Source organism: Ischnura elegans, unplaced genomic scaffold (genome assembly GCF_921293095.1).
Source record: "Ischnura elegans unplaced genomic scaffold, ioIscEleg1.1, whole genome shotgun sequence".
NCBI classification, from domain to species: Eukaryota; Metazoa; Arthropoda; class Insecta; order Odonata; family Coenagrionidae; genus Ischnura; species Ischnura elegans.
The window spans coordinates 1-23,644 of NW_025791689.1; the positions used below are offsets into that span (position 1 = coordinate 1).

The 23,644-nt window shown below is 45.1% G+C and overlaps 4 protein-coding genes, 2 non-coding genes and 1 pseudogene across 6 annotated transcripts; 4 read left to right on the forward strand and 3 right to left on the reverse strand.

The window, feature by feature from the left end:
- Positions 1-4,391: 4,391 nt before the first annotated feature.
- LOC124173492 (late histone H1-like) lies at positions 4,392-5,221 on the forward strand. Its single transcript, XM_046552945.1, has one exon. It carries the CDS (start codon positions 4,394-4,396, stop codon positions 5,219-5,221), a length of 828 nt encoding a protein of 275 aa, XP_046408901.1. The 5' UTR covers positions 4,392-4,393.
- A 785-nt stretch (positions 5,222-6,006) lies between these two features.
- On the reverse strand, positions 6,007-6,639 carry LOC124173494 (annotated as a pseudogene).
- LOC124173493 lies at positions 6,572-6,967 on the reverse strand. The gene has a single exon (XM_046552946.1). The coding sequence runs from the start codon at positions 6,965-6,967 to the stop codon at positions 6,572-6,574; it is 396 nt and encodes a 131-aa protein (XP_046408902.1).
- Positions 6,968-7,846: 879 nt separating this feature from the next.
- LOC124173495 (histone H2A) lies at positions 7,847-8,355 on the reverse strand. Its single transcript, XM_046552947.1, has one exon. The coding sequence runs from the start codon at positions 8,272-8,274 to the stop codon at positions 7,900-7,902; it is 375 nt and encodes a 124-aa protein (XP_046408903.1). The 5' UTR covers positions 8,275-8,355; the 3' UTR covers positions 7,847-7,899.
- Positions 8,356-8,441: 86 nt separating this feature from the next.
- LOC124173497 (histone H2B) lies at positions 8,442-8,902 on the forward strand. Its single transcript, XM_046552948.1, has one exon. The coding sequence runs from the start codon at positions 8,491-8,493 to the stop codon at positions 8,860-8,862; it is 372 nt and encodes a 123-aa protein (XP_046408904.1). The 5' UTR covers positions 8,442-8,490; the 3' UTR covers positions 8,863-8,902.
- Positions 8,903-9,803: 901 nt separating this feature from the next.
- On the forward strand, positions 9,804-9,922 carry LOC124173498. Its single transcript, XR_006868581.1, has one exon. It is a non-coding gene; the product is annotated as a 5S ribosomal RNA (ribosomal RNA).
- Positions 9,923-19,701: 9,779 nt separating this feature from the next.
- Positions 19,702-19,820, forward strand: LOC124173499. Its single transcript, XR_006868582.1, has one exon. It is a non-coding gene; the product is annotated as a 5S ribosomal RNA (ribosomal RNA).
- Positions 19,821-23,644: the final 3,824 nt, after the last annotated feature.

Consider the following 23,644-nt stretch of genomic DNA (forward strand, 5'->3'; position numbering starts at 1 on the left):
AAATGAAGGCAGGCGGCGAAAGGAAGATTGGCGTCTTCGTAGCTGCCATCACGCCAACCACGGAGTGGCCTACTCAATCAATACTCAAGCTGCGCAGCATCTTTGGCAACGGCGTCAAAGTAACGCTGCACAAAAGTGATAACCCGCAGCTGTGCTACCGCTGCGCCCGCTTCGGTCACAGCTCGTTCCATTGCACGGCCGCGCCGAAATGCTTGCGATGCGCCGGACCTCACGCGCTCGCGGACTGTGAATCAACCAATCTATCCTGCCCTCACTGCCGCGGCAATCATCCCGGCTTCGCCCGCGAATGCCCGGTCTTCATCGCGGAAAAGGAAAAGAAGGAGGCAATGCGGAACGACCGATTTCAGCGAAACGCCGAACGCAAAGAGGCAATCCGCGAGAAAAAGGAGCAGAAAAAATCATCCGCCAAGAAGACTACAAAACAGCCGCGCCCAGTCTCCTCGGATGCATACTCTGCATCCGAATCCGACGCAGAATCTACAGCGGCAGCCGCACCCAGGCGGAAGCAGCAGCCACGACAAAAAATTCCATCGCTCGGGAAGCAGAATGCATGGTTTTCCGCGGACGCTTCCCGCCCGCCCGCGCCGCAGCGCCCGACGCCGAGACTGCGCCTCGAGATGCCGTACCCTTACTTGCCGCAGCCCGGTCCCGCACCACCTGCTGAGACGGCGGAATCCATCAAAATTCCGCTGTCAAAAGCGCAAAGAAAACAGCGCCTCCAAGCCGCTGCTGCCTCGCGAGAGGCAACCCAAGCATTTGCCGCGCCCGCGGCGAACTCTAATGATTTTACAGTCTCTCACTTTTTAGAAACGATGACCGCGATTGCTGCCAACCTGCAGGCCAATCTTCAGCTTCTGACGGCGACCATGGAGCAGTTGCCGCGCCTTTTCCACTCCCTCAGTCATGGCCCATAAACCCACATCAAAACATCTGTCCATCGTCTCTTGGAATGCGGGAGGCGCCGTGGCGCGGAAGACAGCGGAATTAATTGCATTTCTAAATCGACAGAAATGCGATGTTGCCCTGATACAGGAGACTCACCTCAACCCAGCCTGCCGGTGGAACATCCCGCGATTCAAGGTGTTCCGCGACGACCGCAGCAGAGGCAGCGGCGGCGGAACGGCAATCATCATTGCGGATCACCTTGAAGCGCAGCGCTTCACTCTTGATATTCACCCTACTGCCATCGAATGCACTGCCATTTCCCTTCAGCTGGAAGACGGCCCGCTGCGACTCATCAGCGCATATTCTCCGCCGAATAAAACTATTCGCGCGGATGATATCGACGCCTTATTTCCATCGGATGACCGGACGATCGCAGCGGGCGACTACAACGCTAAGCATTCCGCTTGGCACTCTCAGCATGAAAATCAGAAAGGGCGGCGTCTGCTTCAATTCATTAATCAACGAAATATCAACATCAGCGGGCCGCGTACTCCCACGCGTTACGGCGAGCAAGGGCATGGCGATGTCCTTGACATCGCGCTGCATAATCTCCCGTCGGCGCTGTCAGCGAAATCCATCCATGCATTGGACAGCGATCACATCCCGGTCATCTTTCATCTAAGCCGAAGTCCAGTGACAATTCCACCGAAGATCATCAAAGATTACAGCAGCGCCGATTGGGAGATTTTTCGCAGCGAGGTGACGAAGGGCATCGAACAACACCTGCCACTTACCCCGCTCAATTCACCGGAAAACATCGACCGGCAAGTCGCGACGCTGACAAATATCATCACAAAGGCGATTGATATTTCAGTGCCGTCAAAAACCATCCGAAGTTGGAATCATTTAGCTCTTCCGCTGCCTGTTCGCTGTCTCATCAGAACGAAAAATTATCTTCGCCGCGTCTTTCACCGCACCCGCGCTGATTCTGACAAAGCAAGATTGAACGACGCCAGGCGCCGAGTGCGTGACGCCATCACGGACTTCAGAATGACTTCATGGGATTCGAAGATTCAATCTTTAGATCTCAATGATGGCTCGCTCTGGAAAATGGCTCGCGCATTAAGGAATACTTCAGCGGAAGAAGCTCCATTGCGGACGGAAAACGGCTTGATTTTTAATCATCAATTGAAAGCAGACGCCATGGCGGAATATCTTGAGAACGTCTTCACGCCCATTGCACCGAAAGCAGGCATTCCTTGTCCGCTGCAAAGCCCCGTGCCTCTTCCAATACATCACAGAGAGGGGAGAGGACTTGGCGGTCTTTCAACGGAAGAAAACGAGGAAAATTCCGACACTGAGGAAGATCTCCCTACTCAGGCAGCTGCGGAAGAACCAGCGCGGCGGACTTCAAAGGGTCGGCCCGAGCGACCGGCCCTTTGCCTTTGTGACGCCGACACCGCCACCGCCGCCCACAGCCCTCCCACTTTTCCCCCCGGCACGTGCCTCTTACATCAGCCGGCGCAAGACTCGCACGCAGCTGCAAGCCCTTCACGCAGTCCGACAGAGAACGAAAACATAGCATCGGCGGAGAAAGAACTTCTTTCTTCTCGCCGCAACCTCTCCCCTCCTTCCCACTCCACTCACACCTGCCTTTCCCTTCCGAGGACAACACGACAACATGCACGTGCAAGCCCAGCAGCCACGGACTCCGACTCAGCAGAGATCTCCAACGCGGCGAACAATTCCCTTTGTTCTCGCCGCGGCGCAGCCCATGCCATTCACCCTTCGGCCGGCATCTCGGCCGAAAAGAAGACGAGGAGGCGACTTCGTGACGAAGGAGAGAAATCGCCCGACATCACAGCAGCGGAACTTCTCCAAGCGGTTAAAAAAACCAAAGCAAAAAAAGCTCCGGGACCGGATGGCATCGCGGGTGCGGCTCTGCGTGCAATGCCGCGCTCAATGGCATTCGTCTTGCTCTGCATCATGAACGCGTGCATCACCATCGGCCATTTTCCATCCCAATGGAAGACTGCTCGCGTCATCTGCATACCCAAACCCGGAAAATCGCCCAGCCGCTTGGAGAATTATCGGCCGATTTCTCTCCTTAACACGATGGGAAAACTCTTCGAAATCATCCTATTGCAGCATCTACGCAGCATCACGGAGGAGCTGGATCTTCTCCCGGATCACCAGTTCGGCTTCCGGGGCGAGCATTCGACAACACATCAAGTCGCACGTTTGCTAAACTTTATCGTTGAGGGCTTCAACTGTGAACGTCACACAGCGGGAGCCTTCTTCGATATTAGTAAGGCATTTGATAAAGTGTGGCACGAGGGCTTGCTCTGGAAGCTGAAATGCTTCGGTTTTCCGCGGTGGTGTCTACGCATCATTGCGGCCTGGCTCCGGGAGAGGACCTTCGCTGTGGCGTGGGGACCGGCAACATCGGCTCAGCGACGAATTCGAGCAGGCGTCCCGCAGGGCTCTGTTCTCTCGCCGCTGCTTTTTAATATCTTTACAGCTGATTTCCCAAGCGACTTTGGACCAAACGTGATGGCGGCGCTGTATGCTGATGATGCGGCATTGCTCGCGAGATCGTCGCGGCAGTTCAAAGCTGTCGAATATTTACAACGGGCGACCGACGATCTCGTGGAGTGGTACGAGCGTTGGCGTATGGCAGTCAACGAGGCGAAAACACAAGCGATCGTTTTTTTCCAGAGCGCGGAAGGAGCCCGGCGAACTCCTCGTCGGCGCTTCGGAAGTGTTATGGAAAGACGTCATACTCTACCTCGGCGTCTTCTTGGATAGACGCCTCACGATGCTGCCTCACGCCCGCCGCAAGGCCGCCATCATGCTCGCACGAAGAATCCAACTTGCTTCCATGCTTGGGAACACCAGATTGCCGCTCCGACGACGAGTTCTGCTGCATCAGATGATTCTCAGGCCCATCATAGAATACGCCGCGCCGGCATGGAGCGGACTCGCCTCCAAGGCCGCTAAGCACATCCTCTGCGTCGCGGATCGAAAATGCCTTCGATCAGCACTCCGCCTTGGCGTCATGCCGCATAACAACGCGCTCTGGGCTATCTCCAACCTACTTCCGCTCGAAGAACTCTTCCAGCTACGCACGCAAGAATTCCTCGAATCCTCAGCAAATTCGACTAACAGCGAGATCCGACATGTTTCTGCATACCAAGTGATGCCATGGGACAAATTTCGCCGCCCGCGCGCCGGAACGGGACGAAAAGAAGACCAACCGCTGCCGCCTTCCGAGCGGCGGTGAACGCATCGCAGGCGCCTCCGCCCGAGCAGTCTCCGAAATGTACGATAGTCCAGAGTCGGAGTAACGTGAAAAATTTCGCGTTTTTTTTTGCTTCCTGAAATGCCCATCGACTGAAGAGCCAGGTGTGTGCTGAGCAGTTGACAGAAGGCGGCAAGTTTTTGCCGTCAATACAGAGCGAGATTTTCATACCTCTCGTCCGAGACCATGGCAGACGCTACCGCAGCAGCCGCAGCAGCGCCCCCGGCGGCCCAGCCGTCCGGCACCGCAGCCGTCAAGCCCCTGCCCGCCGCCTCCGCAGCATCCAAGAAGGCCAGCAAGGGCGCCGCCTCCAAGAAGGCCCGCGCAAAGCCCTCGCATCCACCGACCTCCGAGATGGTCAACAACGCCGTCAAGAGCCTCAAGGAACGCGGCGGCTCCTCCCTCCAGGCCATCAAGAAGTACATCGCCGCCTCCTACAAGGTCGACGCCGAGAAGCTCTCCCCCTTCATCAAGAAGTACCTCAAGTCCGCCGTCACCTCCGGCACACTCGTACAGACCAAGGGCAAGGGAGCGTCGGGGTCCTTCAAGCTGAGCTCCACCACGCTGAAGGACAAGGCTGCACCCGCTGCAGCCAAGGCGAAGAAGACCGCAGCCAAGAAGACCGCCGCGGCCAAGAAGCCCAAGCCCGCGAAGAAGGAGAAGGCTGCCACCAAGCGGTCCGCGCCCAAGGAGCGCTCCAAGTCCGCGCCTCCTGCGAAGAAGGCAAAGAAAGCAGACAAGCCCAAGAAGAAGCCCGCAGCAGCCAAGCCAGCGGCGAAGGCAGCAAAGTCCCCATCGAAGGCGAAGAAGGCGCCCACCAAGCCCAAGGCGCCCAAGCCCAAGAAGACGCCCACCAAGCCCAAGCCCGCGGCAGCAAAGAAGGCCGCCGCCGCCCCCCAAGAAGAAGTGAGCGACCGAACCTCGCAGGTTCACCGAACTTCGATGTACGCGAAGTTCAATTTAGGCCCTCTTAAGGGCCATCAAGTCATACAGATGACTATTTTCCATGCTTAAAACAAAATTCCAAACTCCTCCACCTTACCAAATAAAGTTTCAAACCTTACCCTTTCAAAGAAATGAGTAGATGGACAATATTCCTTCTACAAATCAGCTAATTTGACGTCAAATGAATGCTCGTTCCATTGATGGTTGTCAGATAATTTTTTGGCAGTAAAAATTTACCTATGAAACTAAGTTTCGAAAGACGCGTCTGCTGCAGCAGAAAGCCTGATTGCTGAAAAGAATGAAGTATTTGCGTATCACATATTTGCAACCAAGACGGTAGATTGTTGAAAACAATGAAATATTGGCGAATGTCATTGTTGCATTAGTATTTTCCGTGACAATACTGCTGGCGGAAAACAATCGTCGCGCATGGCAACATCTCCTAACGACATTTTTTGAGTTCGAGAGATTCCTACATTGTCGTAACTCGATAAAGGATTGAGTGTACTCCTGACATTGTTATTCTGATAGAACTTCGTAATTTCCGTTACTTATGAAATTTAAATTGCCATTCTGTAAAGATAGCATTTTCCGTCAGGAAACTGCCAGGTTGCCAAGCACTCCATCTGCAAAAAACATCTTTTCATTAGTTTTATTCATACCTTCCAGTATTCATTTAAACTATTTTTCATTAGTTAATTATAATTATCATTAATTACAACTTTATTAATTTTTCATTCTCTTTCAGATTTTATTTATGAAATATTATTTCATTCTCGTCGATGAAAGCAATGGGAAACAATCGTCTGTATGACGTCTAGTCCTGAAAAGGACTTTTGTTTTTTGTGGCGACAAGAAGTCGACAGCGATCTAAGCGCGCTCTCCGCGGATACGGCGTGCCAGCTGGATGTCCTTTGGCATGATGGTGACGCGCTTGGCGTGGATGGCGCACAGGTTGGTGTCCTCGAAAAGACCCACGAGGTAGGCCTCGGACTGCAGCGCCATGACGGCGGAGCTCTGGAAGCGGAGGTCGGTCTTGAAGTCCTGGGCGATCTCACGGACCAGGCGCTGGAAGGGCAGCTTGCGGATCAGAAGCTCGGTGCTCTTCTGGTATCTCCTGATCTCTCGGAGGGCCACGGTACCTGGGCGATACCTGTGGGGCTTCTTCACTCCACCGGTGGGCCGGCGCGCTCTTGCGAGCGGCCTTGGTGGCCAGCTGCTTCCTGGGGGCTTTGCCTCCGGTCGACTTACGGGCTGTCTGCTTGGTACGTGCCATTTTCCTGTCGGGAAAGTAACTGAAGCGGCCGATTTCTCGACCCAATATATTGGCATGAGTGTGTAGACTCTTACATGTGCCGAAATGTGATTGGCTGAGAGTGCGAGACCGTCGAAAGACGTTATAAAATGGAAAGCCGAAAGTCAAGCAAGCACGATTCTCTCACCGAGACAGCAGCAACATGACCGGACGAGGCAAGGGAGGAAAAGGCTTGGGGAAAGGAGGGCGCCAAGCGTCATCGCAAGGTTCTTCGCGACAACATCCAGGGCATCACCAAGCCGGCCATTCGCCGTCTGGCCCGCCGCGGAGGTGTCAAGCGTATCTCCGGACTCATCTACGAGGAGACCCGCGGTGTCCTCAAGGTGTTCCTTGAGAACGTGATCCGTGACGCCGTCACCTACACCGAACACGCCAAGAGGAAGACCGTGACCGCCATGGACGTCGTGTACGCCCTCAAGCGCCAGGGACGCACCCTGTACGGATTCGGTGGTTAGATTTCCATCGCGGCAGCAGCCCATTACATCTGGCAGCTGCAGCATCATCGAATAACAAAGGTCCTTTTCAGGACCATAGAACATGCAGGATATTATTTGCCATTGCTTACACTCGTCGTAATCACAGAAATGTGATGTCATCGATAATACATGAGAACTAAGGTACTGGTTGAGTAAAGAAAAAAAAAAAAATTGATGGAATTGTCACATGACAAGTTACTATTATGCTAGTAAACCAAATACTTTCATTCATATTGAAAGTTGATTGAGTAAACTGCTGAGGGGACGATCAATTTGTTTCTATTTCTTAATCCAACCCATATTACCGACTTCAACAATAATGGTCACTAAGTGTTCTATTTCCGGTAGTTATTCTTACATTTTACAGCGGCACAAGCCGTTAACAATGTCGTCCATTGATTAGTGTTACTTAGCAACGACCCAAACGCCTTCGTCGATTTTCAAACAATTCTTCGACCGAATGCGGTGATTATGACACATTGTTATACATCGCCTATCTGTTGCTTAGAAACGCACTGCTGCCAACATATTTTCAAACTGCTACATAGCATTCGGACTTTTTGGATATCCATTCAAATGTTCCTTTTACAAGGCGAAGCTATGGTATTGCAACATGTTTTTCCCCCATCATAATACTAATCCCTTAATTACTATTCATTCATCATCACAGTTTCTCTTACTCTGTTTTTTCCACAGAGCTTTTTCTTCGGTGTTGGTATGCTTTCGTCACACTTGCTATCGTTCTATTATGTTATAATTTTCAAATTTTATAACCACTCGACAACTCGATCCACGACCTCTCCACCTGAGAAACAGAAAGTAATTTCTAGACTTTTTATGTGCATATTTTGGGAAGAGTACCAAATTCTTTGACATAGTCGTAAGACTGACAGACCTAGATGGTTTGCGGTCCTAAAAAGGACCATTTTTTTATTCTCTTCGTAAGAAGAGAACGCTTAAGCCTTCTTCTCGGTCTTCTTGGGCAGAAGCACGGCCTGGATGTTAGGCAAGACACCACCCTGGGCGATGGTGACGCCAGACAGGAGCTTGTTCAACTCCTCGTCGTTGCGGATGGCCAGCTGAAGATGACGGGGAATGATCCTCGTCTTCTTGTTGTCACGGGCAGCGTTGCCTGCCAATTCCAGGACTTCGGCGGCCAGGTACTCCATGACGGCGGCGAGGTACACGGGGGCACCGGCACCGACGCGCTCGGCGTAGTTGCCCTTGCGGAGCAGACGGTGGATACGTCCCACGGGGAACTGAAGTCCGGCCCTGCTGGAACGGGACTTGGACTTTCCCTTGACTTTGCCTCCTTTTCCGCGTCCAGACATGTTGAATCGAGTTGCTTTCGGCGGTACGGTGTAGACCTCTCGACGAAATGTTGATTACAACGGTGTCTGTGTGGCTTATACATTTTATGGCCTGCCGCTGGCCGACTGCTCCGTCTACTCGACCAATCCGGTGTCGGCGAGTCCCGACTTCACGGCATATAATAAAAATCTAGCGAAAAATTTTCATTCTCGCTGCTACGCAACGTTGGTACCAACATGCCACCCAAGACTAGCGGAAAGGCTGCCAAGAAGGCCGGCAAGGCCCAGAAGAACATCTCCAAGGGAGACAAGAAGAAGAAGCGCAGGAGGAAGGAGAGCTACGCAATCTACATCTACAAGGTGTTGAAGCAGGTCCACCCTGACACCGGTATCTCCTCCAAGGCCATGAACATCATGAACTCCTTCGTCAACGACATCTTCGAGAGGATCGCCGCCGAGGCTTCCCGTCTCGCTCATTACAACAAGCGCTCCACCATCACCTCCAGGGAGGTGCAGACCGCCGTCAGGCTCCTGCTCCCCGGTGAACTGGCCAAGCACGCCGTGTCTGAGGGCACCAAGGCTGTGACCAAGTACACCAGCTCCAAGTAAATTACTTGGTAGCGCCCCAACGGCCCTTTTTAGGGCCCTACATCATTCAGTGTGATGTTTCCATTGCTTACTTCAACGACAAAAACGAAGTTCCACTTTAAAATTCACAACGGTAGTCCATATCTCATTTTCAGTGCTCAGAAGGTCCTAATTGTTATGATTACTCCTTGGTTGCCATAGCAACAGATTGTTGATCATTCATCAGTTATTTCATTCCAACAGTCGGTGATTGTTGGCGTCGCATTGTCAAAGCGAAGTGTGACGGTGTCTCCGGGCTCTCTCAAATGTTCAAGTTCAAAAATCGTTTTTCCACGAGCATAACAGATACAATGTTCCCACAAATTAATAATTTATGCAACATTATTTTCTCTTTCCTTATCTTCATGGCAGATGTTTTTCCTTTCCCTCTATCGCGTACATGAATTTCTACTATCGCTATATGTAAAGTCCTCCGTAACGTCTCCACAGTTCCTCGTTGCATGACAATCCGTCCAGTGCGTTCAAATTTTGTCTACTTGCAGCCGCACGAGACGATCGTTAACGTTATTTCCTTGTTATGACAACAAAAGGCACTTTGTAACTCAGAAAACTGGTGGGACTGTTTCTCTTACGTCAAACCGTTTGTCCGTTATTCCATCATTTTCAGTTCACTCCATATTCCACGTTGGCAGCCCATTGTAATCCATCTTCGAAAGCCTCTACTTTGTCACGGGAGGTCCGCGCTTCAGCTGTCTTCCTTTCCGCAACATTTATGAAAACTAACTCTTACAGATCCATTTCCGAAACTGATACTTTTGAAATGGAAATTTTTTATGCGCCGTTGATGCTCAATTTCATTCCTGTATGACATTTCACTCCAAATTGTTACAAAGTCAGATAGTGAACTATCGAATCTAATCACCGAATGAGTATAACATTCTTCAAAAGCCATACATATCTTCGCCAACGGCCATACCACGTTGAATACACCGGTTCTCGTCCGATCACCGAAGTTAAGCAACGTCGGGCCCGGATAGTACTTGGATGGGTGACCGCCTGGGAACACCGGGTGCTGTTGGTATCACTTTTTATTTTTTTCCCCTATCCTTATGATAACTAATTACAAGTTATTCACCACATGCATGCGTTGAAGGATGTGCATTGCATTTTCTTTCGCGTGAAATGGCAGTACTCCCACTTCCTTCAAGTGAAAGGATTGAAACACGCCACTTCAGTTTTCCCAGTTAACTTTTCCTTATCGCGCAGAACGCTGCCTTTGTGCAGTCCATGCCTTTTCTTAGGCCCATACCATTCCTTCCGTATTCTACACGTAAGTTACTTACATCGTACATACTGAAAAAAAATCATTTCGCTCGAGTAAATTCCGTAAGTATAGTAAATTACATCTCATGAAGGAAACGTCGGTGATTACAGCGAAAAATATATTGTTCCACGAACAATCGATATAACTTTTTTATTCACCACTCTTGGATAATATATTTCTGTTCCTAGGTTGATACATTCGTTATTTCATTCGTAGAGAAACCGCGCTTAAAACAGTCAAGCCCGGAAAATTTAAATACAGTAATGTAACGCCGAACAATATACTTCTCGAAATTATTCCTTGAGAGAACTGCTTTTCCTGTCTGCATTCCATAATGCTCCATTTCCAGCGAATCCATTTTTAAAATTGAATGCATACCCAAAATAATTTCGATCATGAAACAGTTGACACAACAACAGGCGACATTTACTAAGCGATGGGAGCTGAAAGAAATCGCCATTACAGTAACAAGCACACCGTTGCTACAGACATTTTTCAGAAACACATTTTCAAATATCGAGTACATGAAATAACGGAATTGAGAGACACTAAAGCACATCCGACTACTGCGGGAAACTGGCAACTATTAAACTTAAAAAAATATTTTAACTCAGCTACCACGAGCTATGCATTGCCAGAAAATGCCGAGAAAAATTCTTTAAAAAAAGAAAACGAAGGTCAATTTGTGAAATGCTTTCAACGATTAGTATTCTCCTTTTAGATTTTCTGGAAACGAAAATTAATTCATAGCGTAATAATTAAAACCCTGCTACGTGCGATTCCCTTCATTAACCGGATCGGCTATTGATCATTCATCATTCCTTTTCTTACACGTCAAAAGGTGGAAGATACAAACGACGTAATGTCAGCTGTCACTGACAAACTTGCAACAATGTAATAATTAATCTCGTCATCCGCATCCCGGGACTAGTATTGCATCGTGAGTGCTCAAAAAGTAACACACGCTGCCGCTAGATGGTGCGAGGGAGGCCACTCCGCTGTCCGGTGCCTGCCTCGCCGGGCGCGTGCAAACACAAGTTTGAACGTTCGATCCCCCGAGGGAGAGCGCACCCGGGCTATTGTTTACGACCGAGGTCAACAATGCCAATGCATACGCTGTCGAGTCCTCGGATCTTGACTGTCTCGAACAATTACTATTAATGACAGCTATGGCACATAGCCTTTTCGTCCGAAGACGCAAAGCTTGCGTCCGTTTCGCACGTAATACCACTTATAAATTCAATCTATGAACACATCATTGTAAACCTGAACATTTCTCATCGTTGGTGAATGTTAATTTTGACTGAAGGAAATTAAATCCGGGCTATGCTATTAACTGCCGACCACCGAGCGTCGCTCGGCGTATCGCATTTTATTTTCGCGTTCAAAACTAGCGGACCACTTCGACTCCCATACGAATTGAGTTCCTGCAAGTCTCGACACGCACACTGACTAGGCAGCCGGTATCGGGGGTGTCGAGCCTGGAGAAAAGCAAAACAAAATGCTGTCGTCCGAACTTGCGTGTCATGCGATGGATAAAATTGTGCTCCCGGAACATGAAGGACGCAATTTCTTTCTTTCATTGTCTCATTTACGTTGTAATGGCACGCTTGCAATCGGTTAAACGGACAAAGCTTGCAGATGCATTCGAGAAATATATTAATCGCGGAGTTGTTTCGTGAACGATTCATTACATCAATTCAATTACAGATTTATTGTAACAGTTACTCATCAAACGCACGACGTCCTACGAAGCACAATTTCGACGGCCTATCAAAGACAATGAAACGCAAACGTACGATACTTATTATCGATACTTAATTCGCAACAATAAGAATTTTTCAATGCAAGCAATTAGTAGTGGTACACTTCCCACACGCAAATCGGTGCAACAACTTCAGCGTTAGTACTTGTTCAAACAATTGAAAACAACAGCAATGAAACCAGCAAACACCCGGTTGCTAAGGAAAATTAGCACGTCAACAATCACGTTTCTCATTCCCTTTCCCGGGAAAGACCAGCGATTATAAAGTTTGATGTAATGACATCGAGTAATTATCACCCATGGCGAAAGCTTTTGAAATTTCGAGCCCCTACGGTTACCTCGTAACAATCAGTAACGCATTGAAAGAGCACAGTTTACATTTTTTCCCGAAAATCATAACACATGCGGTGTGCGAAAATGAGTGTCGAGGACTTAAAATAGTCTTCGACGCTTTGCACAATGCGTTCCCACATTTCCGATAACCAACGATGAAGATAATTTTGCAAAATCACAAATAAACTTGCGTATGAGTGCCGCTACTTACAACATTTCACGGTTTCCATTCAATCATATGACAATGGCGTTTTGCTGGTCTCCAATTTCACGAGTCTGAGGAAACGTTTGTGATTTGACGTTTTACAATTAATTCCTTTTCCATATCCGATAAAATTCTTTTGGCCTCCGTGATGCTAACACTACGCTTTTCAAGTCACATGTCAACTTAACACAGCATTACCATGGAATGTTATCGTTGCCCTAATTAATTATGTAGTTCCACTGCGAAGAAGTTATGTAATATCACACAAGGAATTATATTCGGACGAAAGGCACGTTAACAATAATCAACGCCGGCTGACAGTGGAAATGCGGTGTGCACTATTCGACATCGCTGACTGCTTTCATAACAGCAGTCCAAATACATAGCATTACACTTATTATTAATCCGGATCTGCCAATGTACATAACTTCACACATACAGAGTATACGACCACGATGTAACACCGTAAACACTTCCATTAAAATATTCCGTAATAAATTTTGTGAAACCAAACAATCCGTTGCTAAGGAATTCGCGAAAAATGTTCTTCCTTCAACTCCTTCGTCAACATTTCAAACAGTGCACAGTGCCTAAGATACAAAGTGCAAGGGAAAACCATCAACGTCTTAGCACATTCAAAGGCAAACACTTTTAAATTATGCCACGATTCACTCAACTTGTAACAATTAAGGACGCCACGACTAATCTATGTTTTCTTACGATGCACAATTAAACGCTGGGATCAATCAACCGTCATCATCGTCAAACAGTGTATTAATCACATCACAGTTCACTTTTCTACACAAAATAGAAAGCCAAGGAATAACACAGACAACGATTATGAATGTAAAAAGTGGAAAAATAAGTAACAGCGTACTTACTCGGCTCTTCGGCTGTAGATCACAATCGCTGTTGTCAACACACTTCATTCCCGTACATTTCACTAACTTTTCCTATGCATCCAGCGACACAGACACTTTCAATCCTTTCCTCACGATTGCCAAGCGTCACAAAGAACACTACAGAACCGGCGTTATGTCAGTTACAGCTGATAAACATTATACAATTATCACTGATATTAGTTACTCGCGACGTCTTCTCACTACAGCTGCCGCAGCAAGAGCGATCGAGTGGTAATACAGATTCGGCCGCTAGATGGTGCGGGGGGAACCTCCAGCAGTCCACTGCGCGCATCGCTGTTGGGAATTAGGAATCGCGCGTGGGAAAGCAATTGGGATAATTATTCGCAACGCAGCGGCAATATGCGAATCCTTGCCATACCTAATGAACCATCGATTGTCAATTGTCGTGAACTATTAATGTTCTCCGCAACAATGGCACATCGAACGACCAAATCCCCGCCTTAAAGTCGCATATAATATCGTAAATTAAGCCAAGATTCAAGCGCAATGTGGTGAACATTTGCATAATTGGAATATAGAGTACTCTTGTACCTCAAAATATCCACCAAAACGTACCTCATGATGCAGAGTCTTACGTGGTTTTCGACGATTTCCAAGCGATTTTAAACCAATATATCAAGTACGGACGTCACTGTTAACATTCGTATGGCGAAGAAAATGATGTAGCAATCAGGAATTACTGAAAGAGGCAGTACAATCTGGGAAATGTTTGTGAGTTTGCCTTTGACGTTTGAAAAGTAATTCCTCTACTACGTCCGATAACATTCCTTGGGCTCCGTTATGCTAACAGTTCGCTTTTAAAATCACATGTTAAGTTATCACAGCTTACCATAAAACTGCCCAAATTATTTACGTTATAATATCCCTGCCCTAATTATTTACGTTATTCCGCTGCCAAGAGAAAATGAAATAGCACAAAAGGAATTACATTCCCACGAAAGGAACGTTAAGAATAACCAAAGACGCCTGACGGTAGGAATGGGACGTGTAATCGTCAACATCGTTAATTGTTCTTTCATTGCACTTACTAGACTTAGCATTGACACGTATTACTAATCAAGATCTGCCAATTACCATCACTTCACTCATGCAAATTTAAGGACGACGATATAACACGCTAAACACTTCCATTTAATTATTCCGTATTCACTAATGTGAAACCAGCAATCCGTTGCTAAGGAAAACATTAGCGAAAAATATTCTTCCTTCCACTCTTTCGTCAACATTTCAAACAGTGCACAGTGCCTAAGATACAAAGTGCAAGGGAAAACCATCAACTTCTTGGAACAAAGAAAGGCAAACAATTTTAAATTAAGCCGCGATTCACTCAACTCGTAACAATTAAGGACGCCACGAATAATTTCGGTTTTCTTAGGATACACAATTACACGTTGGGATCAATCAACCGTCATCATCGTCAAACAGTGAATTAATCACTACACAGTTTACTTTTCCACACAAAAGAGAAACGCAAGGAACAACACAGTCAACGAATACGAGCGTGAAAAGTGTTTAAATAAGTAATAGCGTACTTACTCGGCTCGCTGGTTGTGGATCACAGTATTCACCTGCACGGCTATCAGAATCGCTGTTTTCATCACACTATTGATTCTCGTGCATTTCACTGACTTTTCCTATACATCCATCGACACAGACACTTTCACTCATTTCCTCGCGTTTGCCGTGCGTCACAAAGAACACTACATAACCGGCGTTATGTGAGTAACCGCTGATAAACATGGACTAATTATAACTGTTAATAATTATTCGCGTCGTCTTCTCACGACAGCTACCGCTGCAAGAGTGATCAAGTAGTAATTCAGATTCCGCCAATAGATGGCGCAGGGGGCCTTTTCGCAGTCGCTCGCCGTGGACGTCCAGAGCGGAATTTGAAATATCGTCTCTCGGTGGGATTTCTTTCCCGGATTGCGACTCGGCGCAAATATGTGAACGCTAGCCATGATGAATGATTTATCGACTCATCCGCGGTCAATTGTCGTGAAATGCGGAAAACAAATGTTGTCATTTACAACAATGAAACACCACACTGTATTCCAACGACGCGAAGCACGGAATATCTGTAAATAATCCATTCATCAAACACAGTATCGTTTAAATGTACATGATCGGAACACGACCGCCTCGTAAATGATCATCTGCCAGTGAAGTGACGACTGTCAAGCGGTGTCTTTCCTCCGCCCGCGATTTGAATTTCATTTCGGCGTTCGAAGGGAGTGGACCGCTTCGACTCAAGGCAGGAATACACTCCGTGCGGCTGACGATTCTCGGCATCGCGGGTGTAGGGCAGGGGGCCGCGAGGCAGAGAACATCTCGGCCGTAGGTGCTCGTCGCGAGACGAGGAACTTTACCATCGCATGGCATTGTGTGTGCTCTCGATGACACATCGCGCAGTGTCCTTATGACAAGAGTGGGTTCACGATCGCAGTACGGAAAGAGAAAACGCGATAACACGGATAAGCGGGGAAAGAACTCGGCTCGGTTATACCTTAGGTGATTAGAAGTGATTCATTCATAAGCCGTGAATGCCGGACCATTTCATTAGCATATTGATTCCGCGACGAATGCAGTGAGCGATTTAATTGTTAGTTACCGTTCCTTCCTACTCTGAAAATGTTTCGTGTCCGAGTTGCTGCTCGCAGTTGTCCACGATTCAATTTTACATATTCCCTAACGGTACCGTAAGTTCTTACTACATTTTCGCATGCCACGGTTAATGACAATCGTTCTCCAGCCATTGGAGTGAAGCGGAAATTACATTATTTCGCGAGCGATCGAAGAATTTCCTTATCCGAATAAATTATTTCTCGTGATTAGCCAGGTCTACTTTCCTTCCTCGATTGCACCCTACATACGTCAAATATCCTTCCTCTTCTCAATAAGTGATATCGTCACTGTCTGCCAGTGTCAACGACTTATCCTTAAACCGAACTCCCATAGTTGTACATATTCGCAGTACACGAGAAAAGTTCGCAGAGTTTCGGAGTATAGCCGTACATTTAGTCAGTAAAGGGAGAGAACCGATTAATTAATATGTTATGAGTAGGCAATCCACATTTCTCTACACTGTATTAAAACGCACGGAACGACTTCATCCGTAGCAATAAATTTCCGTGCCTTCTGCCTTGAGTATATGTTAATGAACACACTCGTCTCTTCCACAATGATTTTCAAAGCATAACTCAATTATTTGGAAAGCTTTTCGTGACATTGAGCAGTTTCGCTTGAGCGCTGAACGATATAGTTACCCTTAGTAACGAAGTTATTTGGTTTCCTGTTGGCTGTTTGCTACACATAAACATTTCAATGCAAGACGTAACGCGAGTACAGCAAATAATGGAAACTTTGCATCGCTAATTCTTTCAACGTTACGTGCGACGTAACATAGCAACCAACGGTGGAAAATCATGGAATTCGCTTATCAAAAATGCCACTTCTTGCAACTACTGCTAATTTTTATTAATAGGGGAATATAATCAACAGATTTAGGCGTTACTTGGTGGAACGATGAGATATTCATGGTTAAATAAAAAACACAGTTCTATTCCACAACCTTATATTTTTGCAGTCTACTAGTTTCAACGTTACAACGTCATTATCAAGACTAACATTAGTTAACAGTTAGTCTTGATAATGACGTTGTAACGTTGAAACTAGTAGACTGCAAAAATATAAGGTTGTGGAATAGTACTGTGTTTTTTATTTAACCATGAATAATAGGGGAATGTTGTCTGCTTAATATAAATTGCCTCCCGAAGACATATAAGACACGGGAAAAAAAATTCTGTGGCCTGTAAGTTGACAAATAGCAATCCAATTTCATACACTTTATCCAAATCGTTTGCTGATTTCTACCGAATATTTTGATGTCCCTCGTGAACCGAAAACTTTGATAAATTTAGTCATAACTCCATAATTCTAACACAATTTTTTTTCGTGCACTGCATTGGAAACCATTCTTGCCATTGTGTTACTTCAGCATGTTAATTAGGAATGGTTTGCAAGGGAAATGCAGAAAAAGCGAGAATGTTATTGATATTCTCCCCTTCTTCGGTTACTAGTGAATGACTAAGTCTCGTATTAATATACCATAAATTAACTAATAACTAGCTGGTCGCCTATTTCGCACTTGGCTGCGAACTGTCCGAGTATGGTTCCGCCGCCGCCGCTAGATGGTGCGGCGTGCTTCTCCCGGCGATTCACAGACTCTTTCTCTGCGCACATCGGCCGACGGAAAGGCGGCTACTGAAATAAGAAACATTCCTTCGGGTAACCGCGCGGGTGAGAAAATCCCAGAGCGCCTATTTTCCCCTTCATTAAATCACGGGAATGAAAGAAAATTCTAAAATGTGATGCATCATTCCCAATGCAGTCCCCCGTGACTTTGAAATAAATTTTTAGCCGTGGTGGACACGGAATATCGCAAACACCTTTTCCATATACACCGGAGTCGCGTTAAATGCCGGAATCGTCTAAAATTATGCTCCCTCGTCACGAGCATTTTCTTTCGTTGCAGTTGGAAAGTATTACTTGGCGAATCAGATTATTCAGCGTCCTTAGTGGAAGATGTATTTGTATCCCTCATTCTCTAATTCATTAATGAAGACTGTTTCAGAAAAAACCAGTGCGACGTAATCCATTTCGTGCAGTCAGTTATAAACATTTCCCTCCATACCGTTTCAAAGTTTTATTCGTCCACAAATTTTTTGTAACGCACTCTCTCTTCGTGCGAAGTACCGCCACGTGGAAAGAATCCGGGGGTGGGGAAATTCTTGGGTCAACGAAGACAACTTTCCTGGGAACCCGTGTGTGGGGTAGTTCCCACGCTTGGATCCGGGTGGTGGGGGACGGGTTCCCCCACCACGAACCTAAACGCAGCGAGTGGGGCAGGGGACGCCGGGAAGAAAAAAAGAAGTTCCAACGGGCGAATTTTTCAAAAGACGCAATGGCCTCCTTCGTTTGTTTCCCGTCGACGTAAAAAGCGAGTAAGTGTTTTCTATTCATGGCATCATTCAATACCTGCCGTATCGAAAGACTTGCACGCGAGGATAATCACTCCAATGACAGCAACACATACTTTCATGGCATAGCACCATTAAAAATGTGGAAAGGTAATCGACTGCCATTAATGGAAGTAGGGTTTTGCAAGGCTTCGAGATAACGTGTAATACTTGAAAAAAAAAAACGCTCAATGTATACCGTTCCTTCGTCAACAGTACACTTTCATTACTTTCACGCAATAGTCATGTCGAGGAATTTATCAATCAATGATCGGTGTTCACGTCCAATGAAGTATTTCCATAGCGCAGGTGAAATTTTAGGGTTGGAAATATTTCCGTCGGGCATACGTTTCACGAAAGCAAATGCCAGTCGCCCGCCTGTATGGGAACATGAAGGGGACTCTTGTTCCCACGGTCGGAAATGGTGGTGGGGGAAGGTACGTCTCCCCGACCGAGAAGCGGCAGCGTGTGACGTAAGCAACTGTCGGTAGGGGAGAACTTTGAATCGAGGTCGGCTCCCTGCCAACGGACAGAGTTTTTGAAGGGGCGCACTATCGTTCGTCATTCCTCCACGTAAATGTTACGAAATCGGTTAGCATCACAGGGGCAGTAATGCCACCTCATAATCGCAATTGGGAAAAAGAGTGAAGCACGATAAGCGAGGAAGGATAACAATTTCCAATCCGTAATATAACTCGGAGTATAACCACGAATTCCTGTCTCCGTGGCAGTGTGTTGGCATTGGGAGATAGATAAATGACATAAAGAAAAATGTATGAATGTAGGGAAAAACATTTTGTTCCAAGAATGGTGAAAACGATTTTTTACACATTGCTTAACCAACAAAGAGCATAACACCGTCAAGTCCGGAAAATTTAGATGAAGAAATTGGAACGACAAGAATTATCTTTCTCAAATTAATTCCCTCGTTACGCATTACATAATCATCTTTTGCCAGAAAATTTCTTTGAAGAAGTAAATGCATCCCTTGCGTTACATCGATCATTAAACAGTCGAAACAACAACAGGCGACATTTACCAATGGATTAAAGCTGAAACGAATCGCCATTACACCAACAAGCACACCGTTACGAAAGACATTTTTCATAAACACATTTTCAAAGATGCACCAAAAGATATAACGGAATTGAGAATTGCTTAAGCATCAAGGGACTGTTGTCTGGAAATGGTAACTATTCAACAGAAACAAAAGCAGATACAACCGCGAAGAAACCAGATCTTCCTTCGATTCTCAAGTCATGATAACTTTTTGAGGATTCGGTCATGTACTCGCCAACGGCCACACCACGTACAATTCACCGGTTCTCGTTCGATCACCGAAGTTAAACTACGTAGGGCCCGGATAGTACTTGGACGGGTGACCGCCTGGGAATACCGGGTGCTGTTGGCATTACTTTTATTCTTGAACTTGTTTAAAAAAATATTTTCAATCACCTACCGCGAGCAATGCAGAGCCGGAATATGCCGCGAAAATTTCTTTTGAGAAAGAAACGTCACTATGTGAAATATTTTCTACATATTTTATTCGCGTGTTTCAAGAGTGACATTAATGTAGCGTTGGAGAGGAAAGGCTTTGGGAAAAATCCATTTTCAGTCATTACTGCAATCACTTCCTCGGAATTTATTCCCTAATGCGAGAGTTTCGTTGATTCCGATATGTGGTGAATGAGAGAAATAGGTTTGGGAATAATTTTAATTTGCATGCCACGCGACACTTTCCTTCGATCCTCGGTTATCACAGCGGGATTACATACTCTAAAGGCATGGAAATCGGCTTCCGCTTCCCGGTGTCCATTGGGAGATGGCGTGCAGAGGGTTTTTCATTGAATTATTAAAAATAGTTTAAACTACCCAAGTAATTAATAACGGTCATTTTCAGAAAAGATAAGGTTTGAAGATTGTTATCATACCATCGATGTTCAACGGTACATCTCCCTAACCATCCCACGGTACGTTTTCGCGAAAGCACGAAATTTCGATGCTCGATCAACAATACGCCATTACCTTGGCAACGAGGCAAGACGAGAATCAACAACACAGGCGTACGGGTAATGACAGCGCAGCACTCATTGACGTGGAATTAGTTACATTTCTTGGTTAAACGTGGCATTCTCGGATGGTATAATACATTGTGTCGTATGCTGGACTCATCGCCTGCCGTTTCACGGAACCGTGTCTCGGGAGGTGGTGCGCCCTAGTGGCAGTTGCGGAACTATCGGCTAGGATTCTTGCATCACGCAAGAACCTCACGGAATTTGAGTAAAAATTTTAGGTATTAAAACGCAATTTGGAAGTGGTACTCGTCGCAAACACTGTGACAAGTGTTCCCTAATGTGCAAGTGAAGTCCCCGTGTCGATGTTGTCCCCGTGTTTGTGAAATGTATGGTAGAAGAAAGGCGGCGCAAAGTGAAGTGTTGGAAGGCGACAGAGGAAAAATTCGGAAAAAAAATCCGTTATTGCGTGTGAGTGAGAAAATGTGTTAACGCGAAGATATTGGAAGTGCATACTTTCATGTGAATGTGGTAATTATGTCGTTGCATTGCAAATACAACCAATACATCATTTGTTTGTTCAGGCTGAAGTTGGCCGATGTGTAGCAGTTTGCTGATAAGAAAGGCAAATGATAGGGAAATGTGGGCCGTAATGCAGTGAATTCATACATTAATTCTTTCGATAAATTACTGATCATGTTATTAGTTAAAGGCTGGGCGTCGTTAGGGAAATATAATTTTCATGGTTAAATGTTGGAATGAGCTGTTATGTTGTCAACGCTTCGAGAGTACACAAACTGTGTCATTATGGAAATTAGTTTGTTTTATGCAATTAAACTGATCAGGAATAAGTGGTTTACCTTTCTTAGCATTTGAAAAGTTATGTGATGGAAATCGATACCCAAGGAGAGATATCATGATAGGTGAAGTTTGCAATTTGAAAACAAGTCTTAATTGTCGGGGCATTATGCAGAATAACATTGGTATTTGATGTTCGGAAATTGTAAAACTTGACTGGAGTATGCGTTTTAGGAAGTGTATCAATGGAAGCGTTAGTCCATGGGGATAGTTTGGGAATGGAATGATGATTGGGGGAATGTTGATATGTGCAGTTGTGGCATCAGGGCTTGGAGATTACATAATATGTGATATAAATGAAATTGTAATGAGTCGTGCAATGAAACTCGTCAGGAATACGTGCATTAACTCTTCCTTCATTTTAAAAGTGAACTGGTGTTAATCCGTGAAAAAACATAGTTTTGATAAGGGAACGGCAGACATTTGTGTGGCTGAGTAAACGAAATTCCAATTGTGATATTCAAAATTATTCATCAAAACCATAATTACCGAGGGATTTTGACGGGAGACGTTTTAAAACGTTCTTAAAATTAAAACATACGTTAGTGTGGAGTATCATAGCCTTAGAGTTAATAGTATCAATAATATCCTATTTTGTGCCTGACCGTTTGCTAAACCTCAACTTTCAATATCAACATTATGTCCTATAAACCGTAAAAACCAGCGGATTTCGATGGGGCTACTTTTAAAACGACAGGAAAATGAAGGCAATTATTCGTGACGAATTTCAGTGCGACGGATTTAATAGCTATAAAAATATGTGAAGCCCAGGAGCTGACAAAATGCAATTTCAATTGCCATACACAAAATTATTTATAAAAATCTTAATTACCGAGGGATTATGTTGGGAGACGTTTATAATCGTAGATAATATTGAAGCATTCATAAGTGTAGATTTTCATAGCCCTAGAGTTAGTAATTTCAAAAATATCCCATTTCAAGTGCCTGATCTATTGCAAGGTATGAATTTCCAATATAAACATTATATCTCATAAACCGTTAGAAGCATCGGATTTTGATATGACAGGTTTTAAAACGATAGGAGAAATAAGGCAATTGTAGGTGACGAGTGTCAGTGCGATTGAATCAATGGTTTAATTAATATGTTACAATGTGTGAATGACAAAATGACATTAAATGTGTCACACTCAAAATTATTCATAAAAACCATAATTACCGAGAGATTTTGACGGGATGCGTTTTAAAACGTTAACAATAATAAAACATACGTTAGTGTCGAGTTTCGTATCGTTAGAATAATTAGTTTAAAAAATATTCCAGTAGAAGTGCCTGAAAAATTGCAGAGGCTAAATATTGAATAACAACATTATGTCCTCTAAACAGTGAAAACCAGCGGATTTTGGTAGGACAAGTTTTAAAACAATAGGAGAAATAAGGCAATTGTCGGTGACGAGTGTCAGTGCGATTGAATTAATGGTTGAATTAATATGTTACAATGTGTGTATGACAAAATGACATTAAATGTGTCATACTCAAAATTATTCATAAAAACCATAATAACCGAGGGATTTCGACGGGATGCGTTTTAAAACGTTAACAATAGTAAAACATACGTTAGTGTCGAGTTTCGTAGCGTTAGAGTAATTAGTTTAAAAAATATTCCGGTTGAAGTGACTGAAATATTGCAGAGGCTAAATATTGAAAAACAACATTATGTCCTATAGACAGTAAAAACCAGCGGATTTTGGTGGGACAAGTTTTAAAACAATAGGAGAAATAAGGCAATTGTCGGTGACGAGTGTCAGTGCGATTGAATTAATGGTTGAATTAATATGTTACAATGTGTGTATGACAAAATGACATTAAATGTGTCATACTCAAAATTATTCATAAAATCCATAATAACCGAGGGATTTCGACGGGATGCGTTTTAAAACGTTAACAATAGTAAAACATACGTTAGTGTCGAGTTTCGTAGCGTTAGAGTAATTAGTTTAAAAAATATTCCGGTTGAAGTGACTGAAATATTGCAGAGGCTAAATATTGAAAAACAACATTATGTCCTATAGACAGTAAAAACCAGCGGATTTCGGTGGGACAAGTTTTAAAACAATAGGAGAAATAAGGCAATTGTCGGTGACGAGTGTCAGTGCGATTGAATTAATGGTTGAATTAATATGTTACAATGTGTGTATGACAAAATGACATTAAATGTGTCATACTCAAAATTATTCATAAAATCCATAATAACCGAGGGATTTCGACGGGATGCGTTTTAAAACGTTAACAATAGTAAAACATACGTTAGTGTCGAGTTTCGTAGCGTTAGAGTAATTAGTTTAAAAAATATTCCGGTTGAAGTGACTGAAATATTGCAGAGGCTAAATATTGAAAAACAACATTA

Excerpts from the sequence above, each read along its gene's own strand:
- LOC124173495 (XM_046552947.1), bottom strand. The coding sequence starts at position 8,274 with ATGTCTGGACGCGGAAAAGGAGGCAAAGTCAAGGGAAAGTCCAAGTCC.
- LOC124173497 (XM_046552948.1), top strand. The coding sequence starts at position 8,491 with ATGCCACCCAAGACTAGCGGAAAGGCTGCCAAGAAGGCCGGCAAGGCC.
- LOC124173493 (XM_046552946.1), bottom strand. The coding sequence starts at position 6,967 with ATGCTGCAGCTGCCAGATGTAATGGGCTGCTGCCGCGATGGAAATCTA.
- LOC124173492 (XM_046552945.1), top strand. The coding sequence starts at position 4,394 with ATGGCAGACGCTACCGCAGCAGCCGCAGCAGCGCCCCCGGCGGCCCAG.